The sequence below is a fragment of the Protopterus annectens genome, chromosome 7.part0 (assembly GCF_019279795.1).
Source record: "Protopterus annectens isolate FY-2018-M chromosome 7.part0, PAN1.0, whole genome shotgun sequence".
Classification (NCBI taxonomy): domain Eukaryota; kingdom Metazoa; phylum Chordata; order Ceratodontiformes; family Protopteridae; genus Protopterus; species Protopterus annectens.
Genome location: NC_056739.1, coordinates 1,158,480,428 through 1,158,506,749, shown reverse-complemented (window position 1 = coordinate 1,158,506,749; position 26,322 = coordinate 1,158,480,428). Strand labels below are relative to the sequence as shown.

Sequence of the window (26,322 nt, the reverse complement as noted above, 5' to 3'; positions counted from 1 at the left end):
TTAAAATTTATACAAAAAAGAGGAATGTGAAAGCCAGGAAAAGGCAGAAATAAAAAAAAAATATTTATGGAATCCTTAATTATGACAAGGTTATACAAAGATAAGGCTCAACAATTAACAGCAAAGATAGGAAGAAATAACATATAAAACATAATGTATAATCAACTCAACAGGGAAGTCTCCATGAACAGATGGCATTTTTATGGAGGTTTGGAAGTTAGGAGGAGGAAAAGTGATAAAGCTCTGGAAGCTTTTAATAATATTTTAAAAGGGGGTGGGGGTGTGTGAAGCTCCAGTGACTTGGAAGAACACCATGGTGGATGCAATGCCAAAAGAGGATAAAGATTCTTCAGACCTCAGCTTCAGACCCATTTCAATTTTAAACATCAGATATAAAGTGTTGGATGGTGCAGTGGTAGCATTGTCGCCTCCAGCAAGAGATTCTCTGGTTTAATTCTCGGCTGGAGTGCCTTCTGTGCAGAGTCTGCACATCCTCCCTGCGTTCGTGTGGGTTTCATCCAGGTGCTCCGGTTTCCTCCCACGTTACAAAGACATATATCTGGAGCATTTCTCCCTGGGCCTCCACTGAAAATTGGCTTTGTTCCAAGTTCGACTTTCCCGGTTAACAAATGTTAAATAAATTATGTCTATACTAGCTAAGGGAATGGAAGAGAGTTTGCAAAAATTACTAGATATGAATCAGTGTGGTTGTGTGGAGGGCAAGCAAACAGTTGACAACTTTAACAGTACAACAGTTACCCAGAGGGAAGCAGAATATAAGACAATACTGCTACTGTTGCAGAAAAAGCATTCGATACAGTTAGCTGGAATTTTATGACCACGGCAGTAAAAGCAACTGCATTCCCTGATAGAATTATAGGGTTAATAAGGTGCATATATCAAGGGTTGTAAGCAAGAATTAAGGTCGGAGACTTTCCCTCCAACAACTTCTGTTTGAGCAAAACAACCAAATAGTGGTGTCTCCTCCTTCCCCTTTGTTATTTATACTTAAAGTCACTGACAAAGAAAATAAGGGATTCTCAATTTCAAGAATACAACTGGTATAGTGGTCAAGACAAGTGAGCTTTATTTTGCTGATGATATTATTTTGTAGTTAATAGTTCCAGAAAAGAACATTTCAGTGTTGTGGAACATACTGAAGTACTTTCATGTCTTTTTGGGATATAAAATAAATGAAGGTAAAAGAAAAAATGTATGTACTCACCATAACGTTCCATCTGTCCATCAGTGTTGTTCATTTTCATTCTTCCTCAACAGCTGTCTTTGGATCCAATCCTTGAATCCAACTAGGCTGCTTCTTCAAGACTGTAGAATTCTTGAACCCTCAAGGTTCTCCCTTTACCCATAATGCCCCACCAACTTAACATACCTCAGATCTAGATTTATAGAGCAGTGGAAATTAAGACAAGAACAGAAGCTGGAACTCAAACAAGGAACAGAGGTTCCTCTGATACTCTTCTATCTTTCCAGGAGTAAAACAAGGAGGGGGTAAAGGTGGGAGGGAAGTTGAGGAAGAATGAAAATGTACAACACAGATGGGGCATTATGTTAAGTACATTACTTTTTTATCTGATGTTGTCATTTTCATTCAAGCAGAGTCCCCAGCTACCTAACTCCTGTGTGGAGTCTAAAGGAGGATATTCTGGAGCACAGCTGAGCCAAAGGCTGCTCTTCCCCTGGAGACCAGATCCAATATGTAATGAGCAATAAAGGTATGAGGATTGGCCCAAGTTGCAGCTGCACAAATATCGTCCAATGAAGTTCTAGACAAAAAGGCTGACGAAGTCACCACAGACCTTGTAGAATGGGCTCTTGGAGGTTTTGGTAAAGGTAAACCCACTTTCTCATAGGTTAATAGGTGTGTACTAGGCTAATGGCCCTGGAGCCTTTACATGCCTAGCCCATAGAAGTGCCCTGGCATGGTGCCACCCGACATTAGTTCTCAGTGCCTGTCGAGTAGAGCGACTGGAGTGATTCCCCGGGATGAATTTTCTATTTCCCATCCACTCAAGATTTCTCTTGAAGAGGGCAGGGAGGTGCACTATTTGACATGTATGGGAAGTCTATTCCGTAGCATGGGCAGTCTCTGGGTTATGAACCTGTTCCTCCAACATGTTCTGTTGATTGTGGTAATGAGGCTGAGGTCTTTAGAGCATGTGGTGCGGAGGGATTGGGATTTCTTTAGATGTAGCATTTCTAACAGAGCTGGGTCAGACATGGCTTTGTAAGTCAAGCAGAGATCGCCTCTAAGTAGGTGATAAGACACAGAACAGTTGGAGTTTTTTGAGTCTGTCCATATAGGACAAGTGTTTAAGGCCTAGGATAATCTTTGTGAGGTACTTTTGCAGCCTCTCCAGTTGTTGCAGGTGTCTAGTGAGGTACATGCCAAATATGGCATTGTACTCTATGACTGGCCTAATGAGGGAAGAGTAGAGGGAGACAATGACCCCTTTCTTACTGGATGCAAAACCCTTAGTAATGAGATGTGCCACATAGAAGGACTTTCTGACCACAGTGGCAATGTGGTGGTCAAGAGAAAGGTTGCTGTCAACCTGTGTTCCCAGATCTCTTATAACGCCTTCTTTGTCAGTGGACTACCATCGCTGTGGTAATTCATTGGAACTGAGTTTTTCCCAAATGGGATAATGACACATTTTTTGGCAGTGACCTTAAGGCCATGGTTCTGACATCAGTTGTTGGTCTCAGTGAGGCCTTTCTGCGGGGTGTCAACATGACTTGATGAATTAATAACTCCCAACTTGCAATTGTCTGCGAACTTTGTCAGCCAGATATCCTTTGCGTTGGCCTGGACTTCAGAAACATAGATACCAAACAGGAGAGGACCCAGGACCGAACCCTGTGGGACTCCACTAGTGACTGGTCGGCAGTCTGACTTGGAGTCAGCTATTTTCACACTGTGGGTTCTATCTGTGAGCTAGTTTGCAACTCACCTAGTGATATAGGGGTTGATGCTTAGCTTAGTGAGTTTTTCTATGATTCCTGAGTGAGGAATGGTATCAAAGGCCTTGGCCAGATCACGGTAGGCTGTATGAACCACCTTGCCTTTATCCACAGCTCTGGTGAATGACTCATAGTAGTCAACTAGGTTGAGCAGGCATGAGTCACCCTTCATAAAACCAAACTGAGTGGGATCCAGAGTTTGGAGATTTCCTATATTCTTGTTTATTAGGTCCACGATGATGCATTCCATTGCTTTGCATATCAGACTCGTCAGGCTAATGGGGCGACAGTTCCCGGGGTCTGCAGTTGCTCCTCCTTTGTGGAGAGGGATGACTTTAGCAGTGCGTCATTCGGTAGTGACCAACCTAAGGTGAGGGTGTGACTTAACAGGGGGCACAGGTGAGGTGTCAGTTCACCCTGTAGTTCATATAGAACACAGCCAGGGATATTGTTAGGTCCCATAGAAGCTATATTCTTGGCCTTGGACAGAGCTGTTTTTACCTGTGCAGTAGTAATACTGGGTGCCTGGCAATCTACTGTTATTGTGATTGGTCCTTTGGGGGGGGGGGTACGGTTGGCACTGAATCTGTCGGCCAGTATATTGACAACATCAGTAAGCTCGGTATAGGACATACCATTGTGCAGTACCTCAGAGCAAATCTGGGTATTGCTGTGGAGATTCTTTACATAACTATAGAAGCCTTGTGGTTGCCTTTACTATCTGTTGCAATTCTGTTTTCATAGCTAGCTTTAGAGGATTTGGTGAGGGAGCTCAACTTTTTGTTGAGGCTGATAAGTTTTTGCGGTCTTCGGACTTCACCTTATTCCACATCAGTTTCTTCCTTCTGTTGTAGAGTTTTGTTTATGGCAGGGGACCACCAGATTGCCTTTCTTTTTTTTGGAGGAGAGCATCTTGCTTCTATTGGGTATGGCGAAATCCATGCATTTGTGTTCGTAAAGTGCACTGGTGTATGATTCGGCGGTCATGCAACTATTCTCCATTTGCATGGGTGCCGTGAAGTTAGCCCCCTCTGTTTTTAGGAGCCTCAAAGTTAGCAACATTGCTTCTCATAAACAAAGACAATTCAGTCAGTCAACCATTTGGCCAAAGTTACTTTAGATACTGGTTTGACTAGTTTTGAATCAAAAAAGGGAACAATTGCTCAGATTTTCTCAAATCTCTGGTTCTGTGAAGGCAGAAATCAACTGTCTGTGGACATCTAAAAGCTGTAACATGTATTCTCCATTGTTTGAAAAGTTAGGAATGAAGACTAGGAGACTGATGGCCTGATTAATATTAAATATCAACACCACTTCTGGTAAAAAGGAAGGATAAGTCCAAAAGGAGACCCTATCCTCGTGGAAAATTAAATAAGGAGGTTTTGAAGACAGTGCTTGAAGTTCAGACATTCTTCTGGCAGAAGTGATAGCAACTAGGAAAACAGCAGATCAGACTTGGCTGATGGTCCGAAGAGAGTTGAGTCAAGGTCTGAAGAATGACACTTAAATCCCTAGGAGTGGAATCCTTTACAGGAGGTCTAAATAAGTAGATTCTTCTGAGAAAGGCTTTAGAAAGCTTGGGTGAAGCTAAAGAAGAAGAATCATTTACTCCGATATGAAAGCTGGGAATGACTGTTAACTGTACTCTGATAGTTGAGGAGCTAGCACCCCTCATAGAAAAATAGCAAAAACGTCAAGAACCTTTGAAATCGGTGCTGAAAAGGGGTCTAAATTCTTTCTATGGGCCCAAAAAATAAACCTTTCCCATTTACTTTTATATGTTTTTACAATGGAAGCTTTATGGGAAGATAACAGACTATGACAGACAGGAGAGGAGGGCATGGGCTGTCTAGCAATCAATGGAAATGGAGAAACCATGTAAAAAACTTGAGGACTGAATTGTCTGGGTGATTTATGCCAGTCAGGTGCAACAGGAGGTCTACACATGGATCGAGAATCTAGGGCAAATATAGAAGATGAGGCCAAAGGAAGGGAAAACAGATCTGAGGAGAGTAGTAAGGGGCCATAAAGATAACTGTGCCCTTCAATCGAGATGCTTTCTGGAGACATTTGGGAATGAGGGGTAATGGGGAGCAAGCGTGAAGTAGAGCATCCCTTGGGGACTCTCCCACAGGGGGATCAAGGCAAAGAGCCTGATGCAGTTGTTGTTGAGGAGAGATGCAAAAAGATCCCAGCATGGTTGGCCCCACTGATGGAACATCATCTCCGCCACATTGATATTGAGATACCACTCATCAGGCATCAAACTGGACCTGCTTAACTTGTCTGCAATCACACTGGGGCTTCCCTGGGATGTGTATTGCCATCAGAAAGCGACTGGAGGAGATCACCCATTGCCATACTCACAGCTTCTTGATGAACAGGGTAAGATATGGTTCTTCCATCTGTTCTGTATTTTTGGTGTTAAGATATGGTTCTCCCTTACTTGTTGATGTACCAGACGACTGACATATTGCACTCCTGAATCGTCATGGCCTCAGGTTGGAAGAGTGTCTTGAAAGGCCTGCAATGTTAGGAGGACTGCTCTAATTTCCAGGACGTTGATATGAGTGCTGGCCTCTTCAGGTGACCATGTGCCTTGGACTGTCCTTCCCAAGTAGTGCCCCCCCACCCAACTTGAGAGGCATCTGTGGTCACTGTGGCCTTGGCCTGAGGGAGAACAAAGGGATGGCCTTTGTGTATTTGACTGGATCCTTGAGTTATCTTGACTGGCCTGGATAACGGGTGTTGGGAGAATAGACCACTGAATTGCAAGTGTCAGCTGGAGGATTTTCATATGGAACCTTGCTAGCAGCACATAGGTAATGGTGTCTGACATGGATCCCAAGGCTTGGAGTATCAGACATGCTGAAAGAAAAGAATTCTGAATAACCTTTTTGAACTGGAACTGAATAGTTTGAATCCAATCCAATACAGAGGGAGAGAAGGTATTTGACTGACTATTGAAATGAGCACCGATGCATTCCAGAGTTTGAACTGAACTGAGTTGAGATTTGCTGTAATTGACTGATATTTATTTTATTTATTTATTAGCATTTGTTTACCAGGATGGTCCAGCTGGGCCAGGAGTGCCCATTTTTAGTGGAGTCCTGGGGAGAAAAGCTCCACATACAAAACATGTCACATACAATACAGAATTTACATTAATAAAGACATTTAGTACATATCATTGGCAGCTTATACAATTGGTGAATAAAACAGTACATAAGTAATCATTCTCAAATCAAAGATATTATACAAGCAATTAACCAAAAAGAGCACAGTGTTGAGGGTCCACAGAGAGAAGTTTATTAACAAAAATAAACCACAGGTTAAGCGCTTTCATCAAACAGAATGACTTCATCAGAACAAATGACATAAAACTCCCAGGTTTAAATAATCAAAACTTTCAATTCATTGGTACAAAGGTGACCAATACTAAACATTAGATACCACTTCTCATGAATATCAAGCCACTAAAATAAATAATTAATAAATTCAATCAGTTCATCTACTAAAATTTTAGGGCAGTGCTCTAAATTGGTACTGACTGGTTCTCCCAGCTGGAAGTGTGGATATCTTGTGGATCACCTGTTCATTTTGATGTGATAGTACGCATCCTGAAGATCTATCAAGTGCAGCCATTTGTCCTTGTGCAGAAGCGGCAGAATGGACTTAACAGTTGTCGGAACTTTGTATGCTGAACTGATTGATTTAGTTTGCTGAGATCCAAGACTGGTTTCCAGTCGTTTATTTTTTTTTGGCACTAAAAAGAATCTTGAATAATTTCTAGACTCTCTCTGGTCTGGAGGAACCTCTAGGATGACTTTTTTCTAGCAGCTTCTTTACTTTTAGTGCTGCTGCTTCCCTCTGACTGGGTGGAACATCAGAGATATTGTCTGAAACTGATGGAGGGGGACTGGAAAATGGCATGATATAACCTCCGGATATTATCTTCCTCACCCATGAATCTCTTGCAATTTCTAACCAGGCTGTTTGGTGCAAGGACAGATGACCCCTGACTGCCTCCAGAGATGGACAGTCTGGCCTTTTTTCAGGAGTGCTGATAGCATCTGTCAGAGAAGGAATCTCTAGAACCTTGATTATGTGGATCACTTCTGCCACAGGGATGGTGTCTTACATTTGAATTCCCCCCTCTGCCCCTGGGTATACTCTCTCCACAAGGATCTTGAAAGGGACCCTGGGATTTCCTGAACCACATTTCTCTACCATCTCATTTTCTAGAAAAGGACCGTTAAGGAGCCAAATACGTATGCCATAGCAGACAGAGTTTTCTCTTCCTGTTTGTACCTAGCGAGTGTGTCTTTCACTCTGGGGCCAAACAATGAGGTTCTGTCAAAGGGTGCATTGATGAAAGAAGACTTAAAGGGGTCCACAAAATCAAATAAGTGCATCCAGGCATGTTTCCTAATTGAAATGCCTGAACCCACCATCTGCGAGGTACATTCAGCAGTGTGAGAGATGAGCCTCATGGATGAATTAGAAACAGACTGAAGGGTAGCCAATTCTGAGGAAATAGTACTCCCTTCCTTGAAGGATATGGTCCCAGAGAGAAATTTGGAAAGCTACTTGATCAAATCTCTCTTGAAGCCTTGAGAAATGTGCCAAATAATTCCATGACTTAAGATTAAAGGTCACTGAAGCATAAACACATTTCCTAAATCTTTCCAGTGCCCCAGACTCCCTGTTGGGGGTGGGGGTGGAAAGAGGAACTTTGTTCTGCCTGTTCCGTTTTAATGGCTGCCTCTACGACCATGGCATCATTGGTACTTTACTCCAATGTGGTCTACTATTAGGTGGCACCAGGATCCTAACTGGTCATTTGAAAATAGGCTTAGCTTTGTCTGGTTCCTACTATGCCCGTTGAGAGAGTAAATCTATGAGCTCATCGGCAGGCGGAGTCACCCATGAGGTAGTTGGGCCAAACCAGGCGGCCACCAGAAAAACTGACTCCTCTTGGGAAGGGTCATCAGGGGACCAACCACCCCTTTGTTTGAAGAGTTCTAAGATATCTCTAAATAACACATCTTTGGTAAGTGATCTGGGGAATCCTTCCCCCTCATCAAGATCACTGTCCTCAGCGACAGACTCTTGCAGAGAGTCTAAGTGCCTACTTTTGCAATTTCTCTTCTGAGGGGCCTCCTTAATGGCATGCTCTGGGGAGGTATCGGAAGAGATAACAATAACCTGCTGGGTAGCCTGGACACTGGTTCAGGCTGGCTGTCCCAGTGGAATGAATGAATGAATGAGGCTCTGGACAAAAAACTGAATGAAATTAGGAAGCCGGATCCAAAGTGGACAAAGCTTTCTGAACTCTAGGTATACAGAATGCTCTCTCCACTACCTCAAAAGCGGAGTGCATGGCAGAAGCAGAAAGTGACAGATCTGACAAGGCAGGCTTGTAGATCGTCGGCTCCTGCTGGCCAGCAGGCAAACCAGCACAGGAGAGAGTTGGAGCCAAGCTATGTAACTTTGATCCTCTCTGGGAAAGAGATGGCTGCGACAACTCCAGAGTCAAATCCAACACCCTGAAGCCAAACAGCTCAGACACACCACTGGAGTCGAAGATACTAATATCTTCATATCCGAGGAAGATGACTCCAACGTTTTTGGACCTGATGGCTCCAAAACCAAAGCACAGATTGGAGAAAGAGCTACAAGTGGAGGTGTGGCTCTAAGAAGGGTCTCTGGACCCAATGGGGATGGAGATGAAAGGACTCCCATTTGAATTCGTGTCCTGAGGCACTTCATCCAAAGAGATTTTTTCGGATCTTAACTTCAGATTTGACTTTTTTGATAGTTTAACAGGTAGCTTACAAGGATGGAGCTGAGGTCAAAATCAAAGGGCATTCCAGGGATCTCTTACGAGACTGTATGGAAATAGAATTGTCCTTTTTGACTTTTGGGGATTTTGTGACCCAACAGCCGTTGAGGAAGACTTAGAGGGAAGTAAACACCTGAGGATTAGCTTATTCTTCCTATCACAGTACAGGAGTTGAATCTCTTACAAATATCACATTCAACATCCAAATGCCTAGGACCTAAATAACAAACACACTCAGTGTCCGTGTCCGAATTAGGTATTTTGTGGTCACACTCCATATATTTCTTAAAGCTAGAGAGCTTATCCGACATTTTTAAAGACAAATATAAACTACAATAGAGAAAGATAGAAAAGTGTTTGTTTTTTTTTTTTTTACAAATAAAGAAAGGAAAAGAAAAGGGAAAAGGAATTATCAATGATGGTAATTAAGAGAACTATTGAAATACAAGAGAAGATCCGCGGTGGTGGTGCTGCGGTAGCATTGTCGTCTCACAGCAAGACGTTGTCCCGTTCGATTCTCAGCTAGACCGTCTTCTGTGGAGACATGCATGAATGGGTGTACCTTCGTTGAAGGTTGTGCGTTAGGGCTGGCAACTCAGCATGTAAAAATCAACTGCCAATCATTAGCGGACTGGAGTTCCGCTGTGGCGACCCCTAGCCGAAAGACGCAACATTGAAATACAAGAGAAGAAAGGAAAATACCAGCAATGGTATGAAGAGTACTCAGTATGAGGAGTAAAAAGGAGAGATAACATTTGTGAAATATGGTTACAGGAGGAGGATTAACAACCAAAGCAAAAAGATAGCAAATGAAGTTCACCTCAATGACTTGCAAGAGCTACATGAAAAGGGAAATATATATTAAAAACTCGAGAGTTCGCAATCTATGTCCGAATGATATGGCGGCAAATGAGATCTGAGTTTTGTTAGGATGGTGGGGCATTATGGGTACAGGGAGGAGTTCAAGTATTCGACGATATGGAAGCAGCAGCTGAGTCGGATCTGAGGACTGGATCTGAACCCAACTGTTGAGGAATGAAAGAAAATGACAACATCAGATCAAAGGCTTTAGCGGTAAATTATGTAGCTACACATAAACTGGTTTAGCATTATCCAAACATAAGAAGACATGAAAAGATGAGACATTTAGTTGTATGCATTAGAAAATTATTTGTTATGGCAGCTAAAGATATACAGGAAGAGACTAAACAGAGCTATGCAGTTAAGGCTCATACATAGATCAAACAGAAGGTTATTAATAAAAGTAAAAAAGGATGATGATTAAACAGTAGAACAGTTCAAGAGATAAAAACAGAGTAGGATTTTGGATGCAAGGAAAAGTACAACTGTACAGAATATTACAATCATTAAGAAGCAGAAAATATCTGAATAACTAAACCAGCACTAGAGTGGAGGAAGGAGTTTTTACCAAGATGACTGTCTGCAAGTACAGGTATTGAAAATAAGCAAGAGAAGGCTGGAACTTTCTGGAGGAAATTTACAAAGGAGCCAAAGTATAGGGTGCAAATAACTCAGGGTTGAAAAGTAACAGAGCGAGAAAACACTAAAGACCTCTGGACTATGGGTTACAGACTGCCTTCCCTATCAGGCATTAACAACAAAGAGGAGGCAAGGGGATTGTTAAGTGAAAGATCAGCTCTGGCAGAAATTTTAGTTCAGTGTAGAACAGGAGCTGCTATTTAAAAGAGATAATTAGTAGGACATACAAAATAACGCATGATAATCATAAGAATCAATCAGAAGTGGTTTAAAAAGACTAAGAAAAGAGAATGAAAAAGCAACTTATGAAGTGACAAATGGAAAAAAAATGGAAAGAAATATGCCGCACTTCCAATTATGTAACAAAGTCCAGAAAGTTTAAGACTTTCGCTTGCATGTGTTTGTATATGTTTTTTATACTTCAAGCACATGCGTGCAAGAGGACTTTTCCTTAGGTAGATAAGAAATGCTGGAGGTGTGATGGAGAAGACAGAGGCAATCAAGAATATGTTTTTTTTTTTTGGAACACAATGAGTTGGTAGATTTCAAAAATTCCCCGACAGTGTACTTCAACAGAATTGTTGGGGGAACACATGGTTGTATAGACTAAGGAAATAATTGTTTTGGGATGGGATATAGGGTCGGAAATGCACAGACATAGTCAGGCCTTACTAAATGCAATGCTACTGGCACCTAAAAAAACAATTACTGTATTAAAAAATGGAAATCAAATGCCAAACCAACTGTAACTGAAGAGGACTATAAATAAGATACAACAAATGGATGTAGTATCCTAAGAAAAGGCAAGGAGCAAATGTCATAAAAATAAATGGAATTTGTGGGAAACGTAAGAATGGAAATAAATGTCCATCCTTTAATTACCCAGTGTCGTACTGGACAAATATCAAATAACTCAGTTCTTCCTTTACCTGCCAAATCTACTTGTCCCTTTCAGAATAAAAATCTTTACTCAGAGCTTTGATAAAGGTAGTACATTATCTAGTAGCAGCATACAGTAGAAGTAGACACAGTAATCCAACAAGATCTGAACAAGACTTAACTGTCTCAACAGTAATGATGAATGGAACCAAACGGCATCTGAAAACTACCCAGACCTCTGTAGCTCTGAGGAATGAAGTATACTGTCCTTTGTAACTCTGAAATTAGAAATGTTTCTTTCTCTGTAATGGAAGAATTAAGAAAAACTGCACTGCTTTTTGTAGTTTCTGATCTTTTAGTGACTTCTGAATATCTACTTCTGGACATTTGACCTGATTTCTGTACTCAGCCTATTGAGTATCTTAAAACATTTCTGTATATTTGAACTACTGGATGTTTAAACTGACTTCTGTACTCAATCTCCTGAGTATGCAAACTGAACTTACTTCACTTTCAAAAGTATCTCTCATAATACTAAAACCCTGTAAATTTCCTACAAGTTCTACACACCTCTTTAACCTTGATCCCCAAGCCTTGTACCATCTAAACCAGATCTGTTTTTGTACCAAATGCTCCATACACACTTTTAGCACATCTTATCTTTATCAGGTGCCTTAGCCTGAAAGCTATTTCACTGAGCTTGATTGTATTCTTTACTGAAACGTTCCTTTCTATTGAAAATGCACTTACTGAAACTGCATGTAAAATGTGAAACATATAGGTCTTGCTTTAATATGGCTGGGTTTCTAGGCTTACACAAAGACAATACTGTATTTATGTATGATTAAAACTATATATGTCAAGCCTATTCTTACAGGAATATATACTATAACAGAAAGCAAACCGCAATATTTCCTTTGTTGCTCTCATGCACTATATGTTTTAACAGTTTTCATCCACTTCAACATTACACAAATTGATCAACTCCTGCTCTTCCCAAACCCCACTCCTCCCTCCAAACACCACCATCCATGCATTGTTCCCAAAATTTCCATCTACCTCTATGCAATTTGCTCCTTCCCTTCTCCAAAGATCCCACCCCCAATACCCCACCAACCATACATTTAGTAACTCAGCCACAGCCAGTCTAGACACTTTCCATTACACAGTAACTGGTCCCTCAGCAGGAAATAGCATTAAACCATGCAAGGCTTCACCATGTATGGACAACTAAGATCTTACATCCCATCTCAAAATAAATGCCTCTATATATACAGCCAATTGCTTCCCCAACAACTCTGACAAAACACTCCACAGAGAGCCTCCCAAATCTGTCAACATGTCTCTCTCACACACACACACACACACACACACACACACACACACACACACACACACACACACACACACACACACACAAAACTTCCTCCTAACTACATCTCTCCCCATCAAACATCTAGCATCTGTCATCCACATAAATAAAAACTGTCTGAAGTTTGCTTGGTGCGCAAAAGCACACATACATGCACTTCCAAGCAGAAATCCCAAACCCCACGACACACATGGGAGCTGCACAAATACCCCTCCATCTTGCTCTCCTGTACACTTACCTTTCCACTCTGCTCCTGGTCTCCAACGCTACTTTCATTTTATCCAACTCACTACTTACTCTTTCTGAAGAAAATGTCTGGCTTCCCTCTAACTCTCACATCATCTGTACTACCCATTCCTTCAATTCCATTTTCTTTAACAGACAAGTAGGAAAGTGTCAGTGTCTCATTTTTACTTCCTTACTATGCATCTTTATCTTAGCTTTGATTGGTGTGTGATCCAAAACAGTTACTGGATGTGTTTCCAAGTTTTCAGTTAAATACACGTGTTTCCTATGAAGTACAATTTCTATCCTGTCTAGTCCAATTATTGTACCCTGCAGAACAATATGTAAATTCTATCTGCGTCACTACTACTGAATTCATGTCTTCTATATCAAACTTTGTCATACATTTCTCCAGATCCTGTTTTGTTATATGTCTTCCCCCAGCACAACCTTTCTATTGCAAAGCAGGTTCCAGTCCCCACCCATACATAATACTCCCTGTTAAAAACTTATTTCTCTCAAAATTCTCTAAAGCTCCTTTAACACCAATTTTAGGTGGAATACAAATGCATGCCAGCTTAATCTTCCAGTATTGTATTTTTTCCCCTCTAACAATCAGTATAATTACTATCTTTCTCCCCGATACTGTTAAATGTCTACTCTGAAATCCTTTCTTTGTCAAATTCACATGTGCATTTCTTTCCAAATATGGCTCCTGCAACACTATTTGTGCCCTACACTTTTCAATATAATGCAATACACTTTGATTTTCATCTAAACCTGTATGGTCATTTACATTCCATAATAATATGGAAAAAAATAACATTATGACAGAAAGTCATTACTCCCATCTATTTATACATGACAGGTCTTCTGAAATTATATTTCTAAATTTCAGCTTACATGCACAGATTAAATGTTTGTCGAGCTGATTTTTTTATGTATTTGCTTCTTTGCATTTCCACTTGAGCCTATGTCACATTTTTTGACTATTTGTTTCAAAGAAAATACTCAAGCAAAATACTATGCATGTTCAAAACCCCATCTCATTTAAAAAAATACTCACAAAACTATGTGCATTTAACAAGTAAAGTATGATCCACCATATAGTAGCAGATCTGTGTGATATCAAAAGCTGAAAAAACAAAAACCCAAAATATCGAAAACTCAAAATACTGAAAACCTATTTAATGCAGGGAAAAGCCCTTCCCCTTCCAGCACTCACCGTGTGTATATGTGTGTATGTGTGTGTGTGTGTGTGTGTGTATGTGGGGGGGGGCAGTGCCACTACACCCCATTCTAATTATGCATACCAAATGCAGGATCAGATAGCAGTGGGGAAAGGGCAAACTCCCATTTTTAGTATTTTGAGTTTTCGACATTCTGGTTTTCAACATTTTGAGTTTTCAATCAAATGAACAGAACCAATAGCGGCAGTAGCCCCTGCATCCATAAGCATTACCTAAACTAAAACTAAGGTTACCCACGCTAAAGCTACAAGAGGATTATTCGTGATCTGAGTCGATTCACTTTACCAAGTCTAGGGTAGATCCTAGTAGCAGAGGACTCCTTGGACACTAGTACCTCAACCCACAGCCAGTGAATACTGTAGCAGCAAGCTCTGGCTAGGTGACAAATGGCTGAGGATACTTACATCCTAGAATGCACTTCCCAGGGTGAAGGCCAGGTGGTGCACTTTCGCCAGTACTTCTTCCTCAAGCATCTGCTAACAATAACAACATGTGCAAAGCTCAAACTTCTGTTAGTGGAGAATGAACATTTAAGCATCTGCAGAAACTAGAAGGGTATCTCACAAAACAACACATCTCCAAAGAGGGTGAGAACATGGCCCACCCTCTTATTCTGAATCTTTGTGATAATGCTACTATTGAGACCAGGGGATGCACATAAGACACTCTTACCACTCCTTGTGTAATTAACCTTCCAGTAGTCTCTCTCTCTCTCTCTCTCTACCTGATGGTGGCAGTGTTGAAATAATGCCATATGTGGCAGTGCATTATATTATGTTCCTCCATAAGGCAATACAGACAATGCCAGTATGTCATGGTTAGTTATCTGATACTTTGATAATCTGTTTCTCTGCAATGAATATGGCACTTTTCACCAATATGCATCAGGATTGACATCCAAACTCTGCAACTGTCAGAAAAAATGCCAGTGGCTCAGGTAGTGGACATACTCACACAGGTGGCACTCGGGAACACAATCCCTGATATAACTATCAACCAATAAGTACAAGAAATCTGGACAAAGCCAAAAATAATGGGGAGAGTGAGGCACAAAATCACAGACAAATTATAAATATTGCACTTATAAATGATTTGCTGGAAAACCACAAATTTTACAATAAACAGACCAAAAACACAAGACAAAAATCTGGACATTCTTCAAAAATCTGGACAGTTGAGATATATGGATCCCTGAGTGCTGGAGCTTGTAAGGAAACAATTGCAATGCATTTGGTAAACAGGATGAAATAAAACCATTCCCCATCCAAACAGGGTTCTTGATGTTTGATTTAAAATTCCTTGAGGTCTGATATGAAATTCCTTTAGCAATTAAAATAGGGAGTGCAAACAATTTATCTCATGACAGTCATTGTCGTTCTCTTGACATCCAAATTATTAAATATTTTCCTGGTATGCACAGAAAAAATTCTTAAGTTACAGAGTGCAGTGTTAATAGTTCAACAGATGGGGATTCGGGAAGAAAAAATAAACATCAATATAACTCTCAGGAGAACAAGTCTAGTGTATAAAATAGCCTTAAATCTATCCCTCCCACGTATGGAAAAAGATGATGCTAAACAAAATTTCTCATCAGCACAAGTAATACCAGTCACACAAAACAGTCCAAAGAAACAGGAGCTGAAGAATCTTTTTTATTTTTTCCATACTAACTGGAAAAACTCTGTTCAAGAGTGAACTAGAAGCACTATCTGGTTAAGTGATTTGCCTGACTCAAAACGTTTGTAAATGAGGACAGAAGGTATGAAAGTCATGAATACAGAAAGAAGCTTGTCAGCAGTAAGTACCCTTAGATCCTCTTCTTTAATTCTGAAGAGTCAGGAACATAGTGCAGGAATATACCCATGTACAAGGAATTACAGTATCAAGAAGGTGAAATCTATCAAAAATGGATCAGATATGCAAGCAAAAATGTCACAGGATCACAGGAAGGTATACCTGCTTTCAGGTCTAAAGGCCTACTCAGGACACAGACTCCAGGACAAAGAGTTGAAATCTGTTACTACCTATCCATCCATATGATTCAAGTGTTTTATCTTGCCTAACAAATGAAGAAAGCAATGGGAAACAACCAAAAAAGGAAATATGTTCTCTTCATGCCCACTGTTCTTGACAACTTTGCTTACAACTACTGGCAAAAAATGCAAGCTCATATGAAAACAAACCATAATTTGCAGCTTCAGAGTGCAGACTCTACACATTAAATATAATCCACAAACCTATCTGCATGAGTGTTTCCTCCTTGCTATTTGAGGCAGTAACCATGGCAACAGAGGCTCCCAAAGGATCAGTGTCAGGGAACTGAACTGGTTCTGGAATGGCTCTACGTTCGCTTAAACCCAGTGGTCCAGCCAGCATCTCAAACTCCTCTTCACCAGTTAATTTCTCTTCTTCCTCAACATCCAGCATGTCCCAGTCCTCTGTAATAACAGTACATGCAAATATGAGCTACACTTCTGGTTTATATAAAAAAAAATGTCCTTACCCAAGCATTGCTTAAAAAAGGGATACAAGTACTCACCATAACAGCTGTTCTTTCAGACAGCCCTCCAGCTTTGACTTATACTAAGGAATTTTCTTCTCTGTTCTGTAACCTGGCTTTTCAAATGTCTCAGTAATGATCACATTTAAGTACAGTAACTCCAGGATACTGTCAGTATGCCCATATTTTCCCATTAAAACAGGTACCATGTGAAAAATAAATGCCCTTCAGCAGAATTAAACATACTAAAATACTTGACTCACTGGATCAAATGGAGATCATGGAAGACAGGGAAATAAACGTACTATATATAAAGGGACATCTTGATGTGAAAGTGATGCAGTAGGTGGCTGCACATGTAATATTATAGCAATAACACGCTGGTGGTAATGTATTACCCACGGTTGGCGTGGTTTGGTCCCGAGGGCGAAGCCCGAGGAACCAAACAAAGCCAACCGTGGGTAAATTTAGCATTACCCACACCCAGAAGTGGGTTATTGCTATTATACCATGACATTATTTAAGAAAAGAAACTATTACTTTTCTTAAATAATGGCATAGTATAATGCCTGTTTACTGCCCTTCCGCAGATGTCTGGCATCCGCGGCAGTTCTGATGTACTGCGCGCCGGCGCAGTACATCAGAGTTGGCAGCAACGGAGAAAGCAAGATCTCCGTTGCTTTTTAGTGTTCGCTATGTTAAATGAGTTTAACATAGCGAGACAGTTTTAAAATAAGCAACGGACATCTCCGTTGCTTATTTTAACTGTCTCGCTATGTTAAACTCATTTAACATAGCGAACACTAAAAAAGCAACGGAGATCTTGCTTTCTCCGTTGCTTTTAAACATTGTTCGCTATGTTAAATGGGTTCAACATAGCGAGACAGCTTTAAAATAAGCAACGGAGCTCCGTTGCTTATTTTAAAGCTGTCTCGCTATGTTAAACCCATTTAACATAGCGAGACAGTGTTTTAAAAAATCGAGTTATACTAATGGAAAAAAGTCCGGGCGACCGGACCTTTTTTCCATTAGTATAACTCGATTTACAACGGGCACGCTGGCCAATCAGCGTGCACGTTTTGGGGGGATCATGGTATAATTTAATATATTAGATCCTCAACAATAGTACAGCTACAGGAATATCAAGAATGCTGTACTGCAGGACAGATGTTAAAAGCAAACAATGCCTATAGCATGACACCTTGTATTTAATACATGATTAATATGTAAATCAATGAATGCATGTCTTATATGCAAATGTAAACTATAGAGACAAAGCAAAAACAAGCACTACATTAAGGTCCAGACTTCTGGAGAGTTTCTGATGGAATGTACAAACCGAACAATTCCTTGTTGAGTTGCTTCAGCAATCTGTAATGAAAAACATCCTACCTTTCCTTAGGCTGTGCTGCTGTGAAAAGAATTAAAAACAAATGTGTGCACTTTAATAAAAAAACAATGTCATATGACCCTGCAGCAGTCCTCAAGGAGAAGTTCATTTCCTGGAGATTCTACTTTACAGGTACAAAACAATGTCATATGACACTGCAGCAGTCCTCAAGGAGAAGTTCATTTCCTGGCGATTCTACTTTACAGGTACAAAACAATGTCATATGACACTTCAGCAGTCCTCAAGGAGAAGTTCATTTCCTGGTGATTCTACTTTACAGGTAGCTCAGTCAAAGGCTTCCTAGCAACATCCAGTATCTCAAAAACCAAAACCAACACAATCCTAGGCAAGTGATAAAACTACTGAACCGGTCAGGCAGTCAAAAACTAGCACACAGATCCTTTCTTTCTCTATTGACATGAGGTTATCACCTGGACAGGACCCTAAAATGTCGTGGATCTATGGAATGGACATCCAGCATTTCCTGGTGTATCATGATGCAAGATGGCCAAGCCTGTTTAATTTTTTTTAAACATGACCTTGGCCACACTGCAAAGCAAGAATAAGAAAGGCACAGGTGTGTCAGCAAATAGCCCATTCCATCCTAGTGAAAATGTAGTTAATGCCCAATCAATTATGGCTTAAAGAAAACAGAACAACTTTTGGATAAATGCATTTTCTCTTAAGGTGAAGAGATCCATTTCTGGGAGACCCATCCAATGAAAATGAACCTCAAGCTTGAAACTCCAGCCAAAAATAAAGAGGAGTGGCAGCCTACTTTAGGAAGTCAGCTAAGACTGGAGAGCTGACGAATGTGTATGGCTACCACAAAGATACCTTGTTTTACACTTCACTCCTATGCAAGGATGACGTCCTTATATGGAGGAAAAGAACTTAAAGCTCACAGGTATTGGACAGCTTTAATTGTCGTCAATCAAGCAATAAAGGGAATAAATTCAAACGAGTCTCAAAAAAAAAAAATGTTTTCTTAGAAGCTTTAAAAGACGGTAATGACACTGAACTGAAAGAAGACACAAATGAACTCACCATCCTTTCAGAAAGGCATCAGAAGCCAGAACCTACACTGCTTTAATTGGTTATCAAATATATCAAAGCAGACAAGTAGTGTTAACTCTAAAGCCACAAGTACTTAACAGTCATACTCAGCAAATTTTTCCAAAGGTATTGCAAAGGCAGACATAAAAATCGAGACACATGACAAATGCCATAAGGCTCAAAAAAGAATGGGAGTACTGGACAACTAAGTTTGTCTTAAACTTTTCTGCTTCTTCTTCACCCGAAAGGCATGAAGTGCTGAGGATGTTAGTAAGAAGGGATACCACGTAATACTGTTTAGCCTCAGGTAACACAGGCAACACATTGGTCCTGGCTGGCAACCTGGAAACCACAAGACTTCTTAGAAGGTATGTGCTTCTTAGATAATGAAAATAATTTCCAGTGCTAAAATCCAAAAAAGAGAACAAGGCAGTGAGTGGCTAGAGTAAACTCAGGAAGTACAATCTTCCTCATAAGCGAAGTCACTAGCATGTGACAAAGGGGTTATTGTGGCCTCCCACAATGAGAGCACCACCAAAAAATCTGGAGAGAGCACAAAAAAAAAATTTACAAGTGAAAAAACACTGCAAAGACCCATTAAAATAAGACTTCTATTTCACTTACGCTATTATGAATATAAAAACAAAGTCCGGAAGAACAAAAACTGACATGTATATTAATACATTAAACAAAAAATGTGACAGATAAGCTCTTATCAGTTTGTTCTGAGGCAGACAATATTGGTTGAGTTCATCTCTTCCACTTAGCAGCAGTTAGCAAATTTTCTGAATATCTTACACTTTGGGGTAATGTACAATGTGACATGAAGCACAGGCTACACGAGAACAACTAAATGTGCTTGCAGTCTGTAAGAGTGAGCATTCATTAAGAGCCTTTCAGTAACTTTACATGCAAGACTGTGTAATAGTGAGGTCCAGGAATTTGTCCTAATCCCACTGCTATAAAATCTTGGACCTGGCATATATAATTTGCAGGGGGTGTTGGGGGTGCAACTCCCCACATGTGGGTGCTGTTTTTTAAACTTTTTTAGTGATGCAGTCTTTTTGATTCAATCTAAAACGATCACTCTTTTTGCAACTGTTTATCTTGCAGTTTAATCGCTAATGAGGCACTCCTAAAATCACACCTCATGGGTTCATCCCCTAGCCACAAATGAAAATCTTCTTGCAAATTAAGAGGAAAAAAAAAACATAATTTAACATTTACAGTGCTAACAAGAAATCATACTGTCTTTACTTAAAGGGAAATCCAAATGCCTATGCTGAATGTCGATGGCACCTACATGCGACAATGAGAGGGTATTCATGACCCATCAAGAAGGGTTCTTCCATGTGTCAACTGATTTACTTTTAATTAATTAATTAATTAATTTAACATTTGTTAACCGGGAAAGTCCAACTTGGAACAAAGCCAATTTTCAGAGGAGGCCCAGGGAGAAACGCTCCAGATATACGTTTTTGTAACTGTATTGTATTTGGTTAGAACATCTCTATTTATAATTTAGGACCTGTCTTATTGGGTCTCAAAGGTTGGAATGAATTCCAATCAAGAAACCACCAGAGTGGAAGGAGCTGGAGGACTGCTACAGGACAAAGCTCAGAAAGACAAGTCCTAAGTCACTGTAGTACTACAAGAAGCCTGACTCCTGGGGATCAAAGTAGACATAGGGGTGTTTGGTGAAGCTTTACAATAAAAAACAAGTGATCAAAGTGCAGCTGTCTGTAATAAAGACTTTCTTAAGCAGGCACAGGACAAAGACACCTCCTTAGTGAAATGGGCTGTGGGCATAGCATTCACCTGTGAACAGGCACCAGATGACAAAAGGCAATGCAGTTATTTATTTATTTACTCTACATTTGTTAACTGGGAAATTCCGACTGGACCAGGTCCATTTTCAGCAGAGGCCCTGGGAGAAAAGCTCCAGCATCAAGTTATACAAATACAGTACATCCAGCATAATACACAAAACAGGTTATATCATGTATGCTGAGCACAGTAATATAACAATAAATTAATAAAACAATCCAGGTAAAAAGATATAGAACATAGGTAAAAAGACAATGTCAGTTATACAATGGTAAGAGAAGAAAATATATCAAGTAAGATTCTACAGTTAAAAGTACCCTTTCAGATGACCAAGTCTACAGGGGATCAGAGATCCAGCATGTGATCAGAGAGGTGTTTGGTGAGTTAATAGTAGTATGGGTAGGGTTATGTGATACAAGGGCATAACCAGGTACTAAGAAGGTGCCATTTCACGGAATTTTTGAATATGGTTGTTGAGGGGGGAGTGGACACGGATAGGGGAAGAGAGTTCCAATTTCTGGCAACGGTGCAGGAGTAGAGTGCTTTCCCTACATTATTGTTAGCCTTGGTGATGGAGAGGAGAGATTTTTCACTGGATCTTAGGTACCGGTTTGCAGTATATACAGTAAGTAGGTTGAATAATGAAGGTTTTTTTTCAGGATATTTGAGAATATTGTAGGCTGTGCCCAGCTGGTGATAGTTAAGTAGCTGTGGTAGCTCAAGCCATTTTAGTTCTTTTAGTGCAGCACAGTGATGGGTTCTATAGGTTGAGTTAGTAGCAAACATGGCTATTTTATTGTAGCATCATTCTAGTTTGTCTAGGTCACATTGTCTGATTTGGGTAAAGATTGGTGCTGCGTATAATAGAGTTGAGAGAAGGTGGCTTTGTGCAAGAGTGACTCTTGCTTTTTGTGAGAGAAAGGACTTATGCCTGTATAGGGGGCCTAGTTTTTTGTGTACTAGTTTTATGGTATGTGAGATGTGAACATCAAAGTGGAGATTATTGTCTATTTCAATGCCCAGAAGTTTGGTGTGGTTAGAAGGGGAGATGGTGGTGCCGTCCTTAGATGTTATGGTAAAGGAGAGGGGTTTTTTTTTATCTATTGGGGTAAACAGTAGCAGTTTTGTCTTTTTGGGATTTAGAATTAGTTGGATACCTGATATCCATTTTTCTACTGAGTTAAAGGTATCTTGAGTAAGTGTATGTAGGGTGGTGGGAGATGAGGCGGAGCAGATCAGGGTTGAATCATCCGCATATTGTATGAGTGTGGCATGCTGTGTAGAGCTATTGAGGTTATTTGTGAAAACAGAGAAAAAATAGTATGCCCAGTATAGAGCCCTGTGGGACTAGTTAGCAATCCATTCGTAGGTTCATAGGTAGGTACTAGGCTATCAGCCCTAGGGCCTATACAAGCCTAGCCAAAAAGATACCCTGGCTTTCGCCACCCAAGAAAATTATTTTCCTGTGCTCCTGTCGAGCAGAGCCACAGAGGTGATCCCCTGGCTAAAGTTCCTATTTCCCATCCAATCATCAAGATTTTTCTTGAAGAGTGCTAATGGGGAGCTTTGCTTGATATAGATAGGTAGTTTGATCAAAGAGTGTTTACTTGTTAAATGCAAGCTCTTCTCTCCATGGGGCAGAGGAAAGTAACAAGTGGCCCAGGTTCTAAACTAATGCACCCACTTCAAATAAAATCTAAGCTGATGACGTGCATATCCACAGTGGGAAGGGCTCTTTCTTCCCTGCTTTTTGCCAAGATACAGAAAACAAATAACTGAATACACAATAGAACCAAGATGCTCTCCTCCAAAAAAGGAAGCCAATCAGGTGGTCCCTTGCCATAAACAAACACTACAACACGGAGGAGGAAACTGATGCGGAATAAGGTGAAGTTCCAAGAATGGAAAAACTCCCTTATCAGCCTCAACAAAAAGTTGAGATCCCTCATCAAATCCTCTAAAGCTAGCTATGAAAACAAAATTGCAGCAGATGGTAAAGACAACCATAAGGCCTTCTGTAGTTTTGTAAAGAATCTCCATGGCAATACTCAGATTTGCTTTGAGCTACTGCACAATGGTACCTCCTATACCGAGCCAACAGATATTGCCAATATACTGGCCGACAGATTCAGTACCAACTTTACCCCTTTCTCCCCCTCAAGGGACCAGTCACAATACCAGTAGATTGCCAGTCACCCAGTATTACTGCTGCACAGGTTAAAACAACATTGTCCTAGACCAAGATTACAGCTTTTATGGGACCTGACAATATCCCTGGCTGTGTTCTACATGAACTACAGAGTGAACTGGCACCTCACCTGTGTGGCCTGTTCAATCACAGCCTCACCTCAGGCTTTGTCCCTACAGAATGGTGCACTGCTACAGTCATCCCTCTCCAAAAGGGAGCAGCTACTACAGACCCTTGGAACTATCGCCCTAGTAGTCTGACGAGTCTGATATGCAAAGCTATGGAATGCATCATCGTGGAACTAATAAACAAGGATATAGGGAATCTCCAAACTCTGGGTCCCACATAGTTTGGTTTTGTGAAGGGTAGATCATGCCTGCTCAACTTGGTCAACTTCTTTGAGTCAGTCACCAGAGCTGAGGATGAAGGCAAGGTGGTTCATACAGCTTACCTTGATCTGGCCAAGGCCTTTGATACCATTCCCCACTCAGGAATCATAGAAAAACTCACTAAGCTAGGCATCAACCCCTATATCATTAGGTGGGTTGCAAACTGGCTCACAGTTAGAACCCACAGTGTGAAAGTAGCTGACTCCAAGTCAGACTGCCAACCAGTCACGAGTGGAGTCCCACAGGTTTCGGTACTGGGTCCTCTCCTGTTTGGTATCTACTTCTCTGAAGTCCAGGCCAACACAAAGGGACTCTGGCTGACAAAGTTCACAGACAATTGCAAGTTGGGAGCTATTATTAACTCCCCAAGTGATGTTGACATCCTACAGAAAGGCCTCACTGAGACCAACGACTGGTGTCACAACCATGGCCTTAAGCTCAATACCAAAAAATGTGTCGTCATCCTCTTTGGGAAAAACCCAGTTCCCATGAATTACCACATCGATGGTTGTCCACTGAACACAGAAGGTATTACAAGACATCTGGGAACACAGGTTGACAGCAACCTCTCTTTTGACCACCACATTGCCACTGTGGTAAAAAGTCCTTCTATATGGCACATCTCATTACTAAGGGTTTTGCATCCAGGAAAAAAGAGGTCATGGTCTCCCTGTACTCTTCCCTCATTAGGCCAATCATTGAGTACAATGCCCCATTTGGCATGTACCTCACTAACCACCTGCAACAACTGGAGAGGCTGCAAAAGTACCTCACAAACAGGATCCTAGGCCTTAAACATTTGTCCTATATGGACAGACTAAAAAAAATCCAACTATTCTCTGTCTCATATCACCTACTAAGAGGCAATCTCTGCTTGACTTACAAAGCCACGTCTGACCCAGCTCTGTTCGAACTGCTACATTTGAAGAAATCCCACTCCCTCTGCACCACACGCTCCAGAGACCTCAACCTCATTACCAGAATCAACAGAGCATGCTGGAGGGACAGGTTCATAACCCAGAGACTGCCCCTGCTGTGGAATAGACTTCCCATACATGTCAAGCAGAGCACCTCACTGGCCGTCTTCAACATAAATCTTGATGAGTGGATGGGAAATAGAAAATTCACCCCGGGGATCACTCCAGTTGGTCTACTCGACAGAGGAACTGGGAATTAAGGTTGGATGGCACAATGCCAGGGTAATCCTATGGGTTAGGCTTATAAAGGCTCCAGGGCCATTAGGCTAGTACACATGTATGAATGCTTGGTTCATGGAAAACTAAAAACCAGGTTCAGAAAAAAATGTGCACTTATTTTAAGGGCCACCAAATCCTTATGAAAGGTTCAAAGATCCCTACATGTGAGAGTTTGCAACTCCAAGATCCTGCAAGCAGAGGTCAGGGTCACAAGACAAAAGTTTTCCTAAAAACAAACTCAAGCCTCACTGAGCATAAGAGCCTCAAACTATGGATTTGCAAGCCTGTTGATCATTAATTTCAAATCCATCGAACAGTGGGGAGGGGGGTTCTTTAAAGGAATATGGAGATATAGTACTCCTTTTATGAACTGCTTGAACAGCTGGTGTTGAGCAATAACCTGCCATCCACAAGGTTATGATGAGCACAAATAACGAATATTTGCAGCACAACAATGCAACAACAGTCCCAAAACATACAAGTGCCTCACAGCAGTTATGACCGACAGCAAAGCTGAACTCCAACAAAACTTGGCAAAAGTATAAACTTGAAGGCACAAATGTGACAAGGGGAGGGACTTCTAGAAACCTCAATGTTCTTCAAGACCACAACCAGCAAGTACGAAGGAACTGAGGGCCTACATTAGGAGAAAAACTGGAGGTGGGTTCTGCTACTGTCTTAATTATGGGGTATATTCCTTGGCTAGGACTTGGAGTGCTTCCTGAACCATCAGGGAACTGTATTCCTGAAACCATACCCTTTTTATCAACCAAGGGAAAATCAGAGTAAGTTCTGTTCCTTCTTTCTTGAATTTTATTACAAGATGGAAATAACAGAAATGCACATAATAACCTCTCCTGCTACTAGATGTAAACTAGAATGAGATTACATTTACTGTTACCTCTTTTTACCCAACTGAAATGAGCAGAAGAGGCAAAAGACAACAACATTCGCTCTAGTGGTAAACAAGTTGACCTCTGGAGTGCCCTACGTCTGGAAAACTTGGACAAGACCAGACCGACAATAATTTCTTGAAATTGCAACTCTAAAGTGCTAGAGGAATGGCTCACCATCTTCTCAATGACCCAAGAATGTGAACCGTTGAGAAAGTGATATCACTGACTCTGGACAACTATCAGAAGAGTATCATCTCCCTGAAGTGCAAAATGTACTTCAGCCCAATTCTGGTTAGATATTACATGACTGACTGACTTGATGAAAGAGGCATGGACAATGATCTGTCCTATCCTCAAATGGTTCAAATGAAGCCACCTCTCCAAGACATAACATCTCGTTAAAGTGTGGGAGCCTAGGAGAACTACACATCCCACAAGTGAAGCATCCATGATCAAAATCTGAAAAGGGTTCATCTGCATTAAGCAAAAGTCTATTACGAGGGAATTGTCCACTATAAGGAGGTCTGCGAGCATGAGATGACAATGCAGCCAATGAAAGATTCCAACCCAGTGCAGCAGCTACATACCCAGACAATCAAACTGTACCATGAAGACAACAGTGGCCATCAGGCTCAGAGGATGCAATAATACAAGCTCAAAACTTGTACTGCATCTTCACCTAGGCTGCCAATGCCATGACCTTCTGGGCTCTCAAAATAGGCATGTCTAATAAGTAGAGTATACAACACTGCTCCTATGAAGGCAATTATCTAAAAGCAGGAATCAGCGAGTCTCCTGTGAATTTATAGCCCTAAACCCCTTCCCCA

At 40.9% G+C, this 26,322-nt stretch overlaps 1 protein-coding gene across 5 annotated transcripts in view; it reads right to left on the bottom strand.

Annotated features, from left to right (window-relative positions):
* HERC1 (HECT and RLD domain containing E3 ubiquitin protein ligase family member 1) overlaps positions 1-26,322 on the bottom strand; it is a 3,987,333-nt gene that overhangs the window by 1,357,151 nt on the left and 2,603,860 nt on the right. For all 5 annotated transcript variants that reach the window (XM_044077739.1, XM_044077741.1, XM_044077740.1 and 2 more), the window contains exon 47: positions 16,291-16,491. In XM_044077739.1, the coding sequence (XP_043933674.1) occupies positions 16,291-16,491 (201 nt within the window). The remainder of the gene's footprint in view (positions 1-16,290; positions 16,492-26,322) is intronic.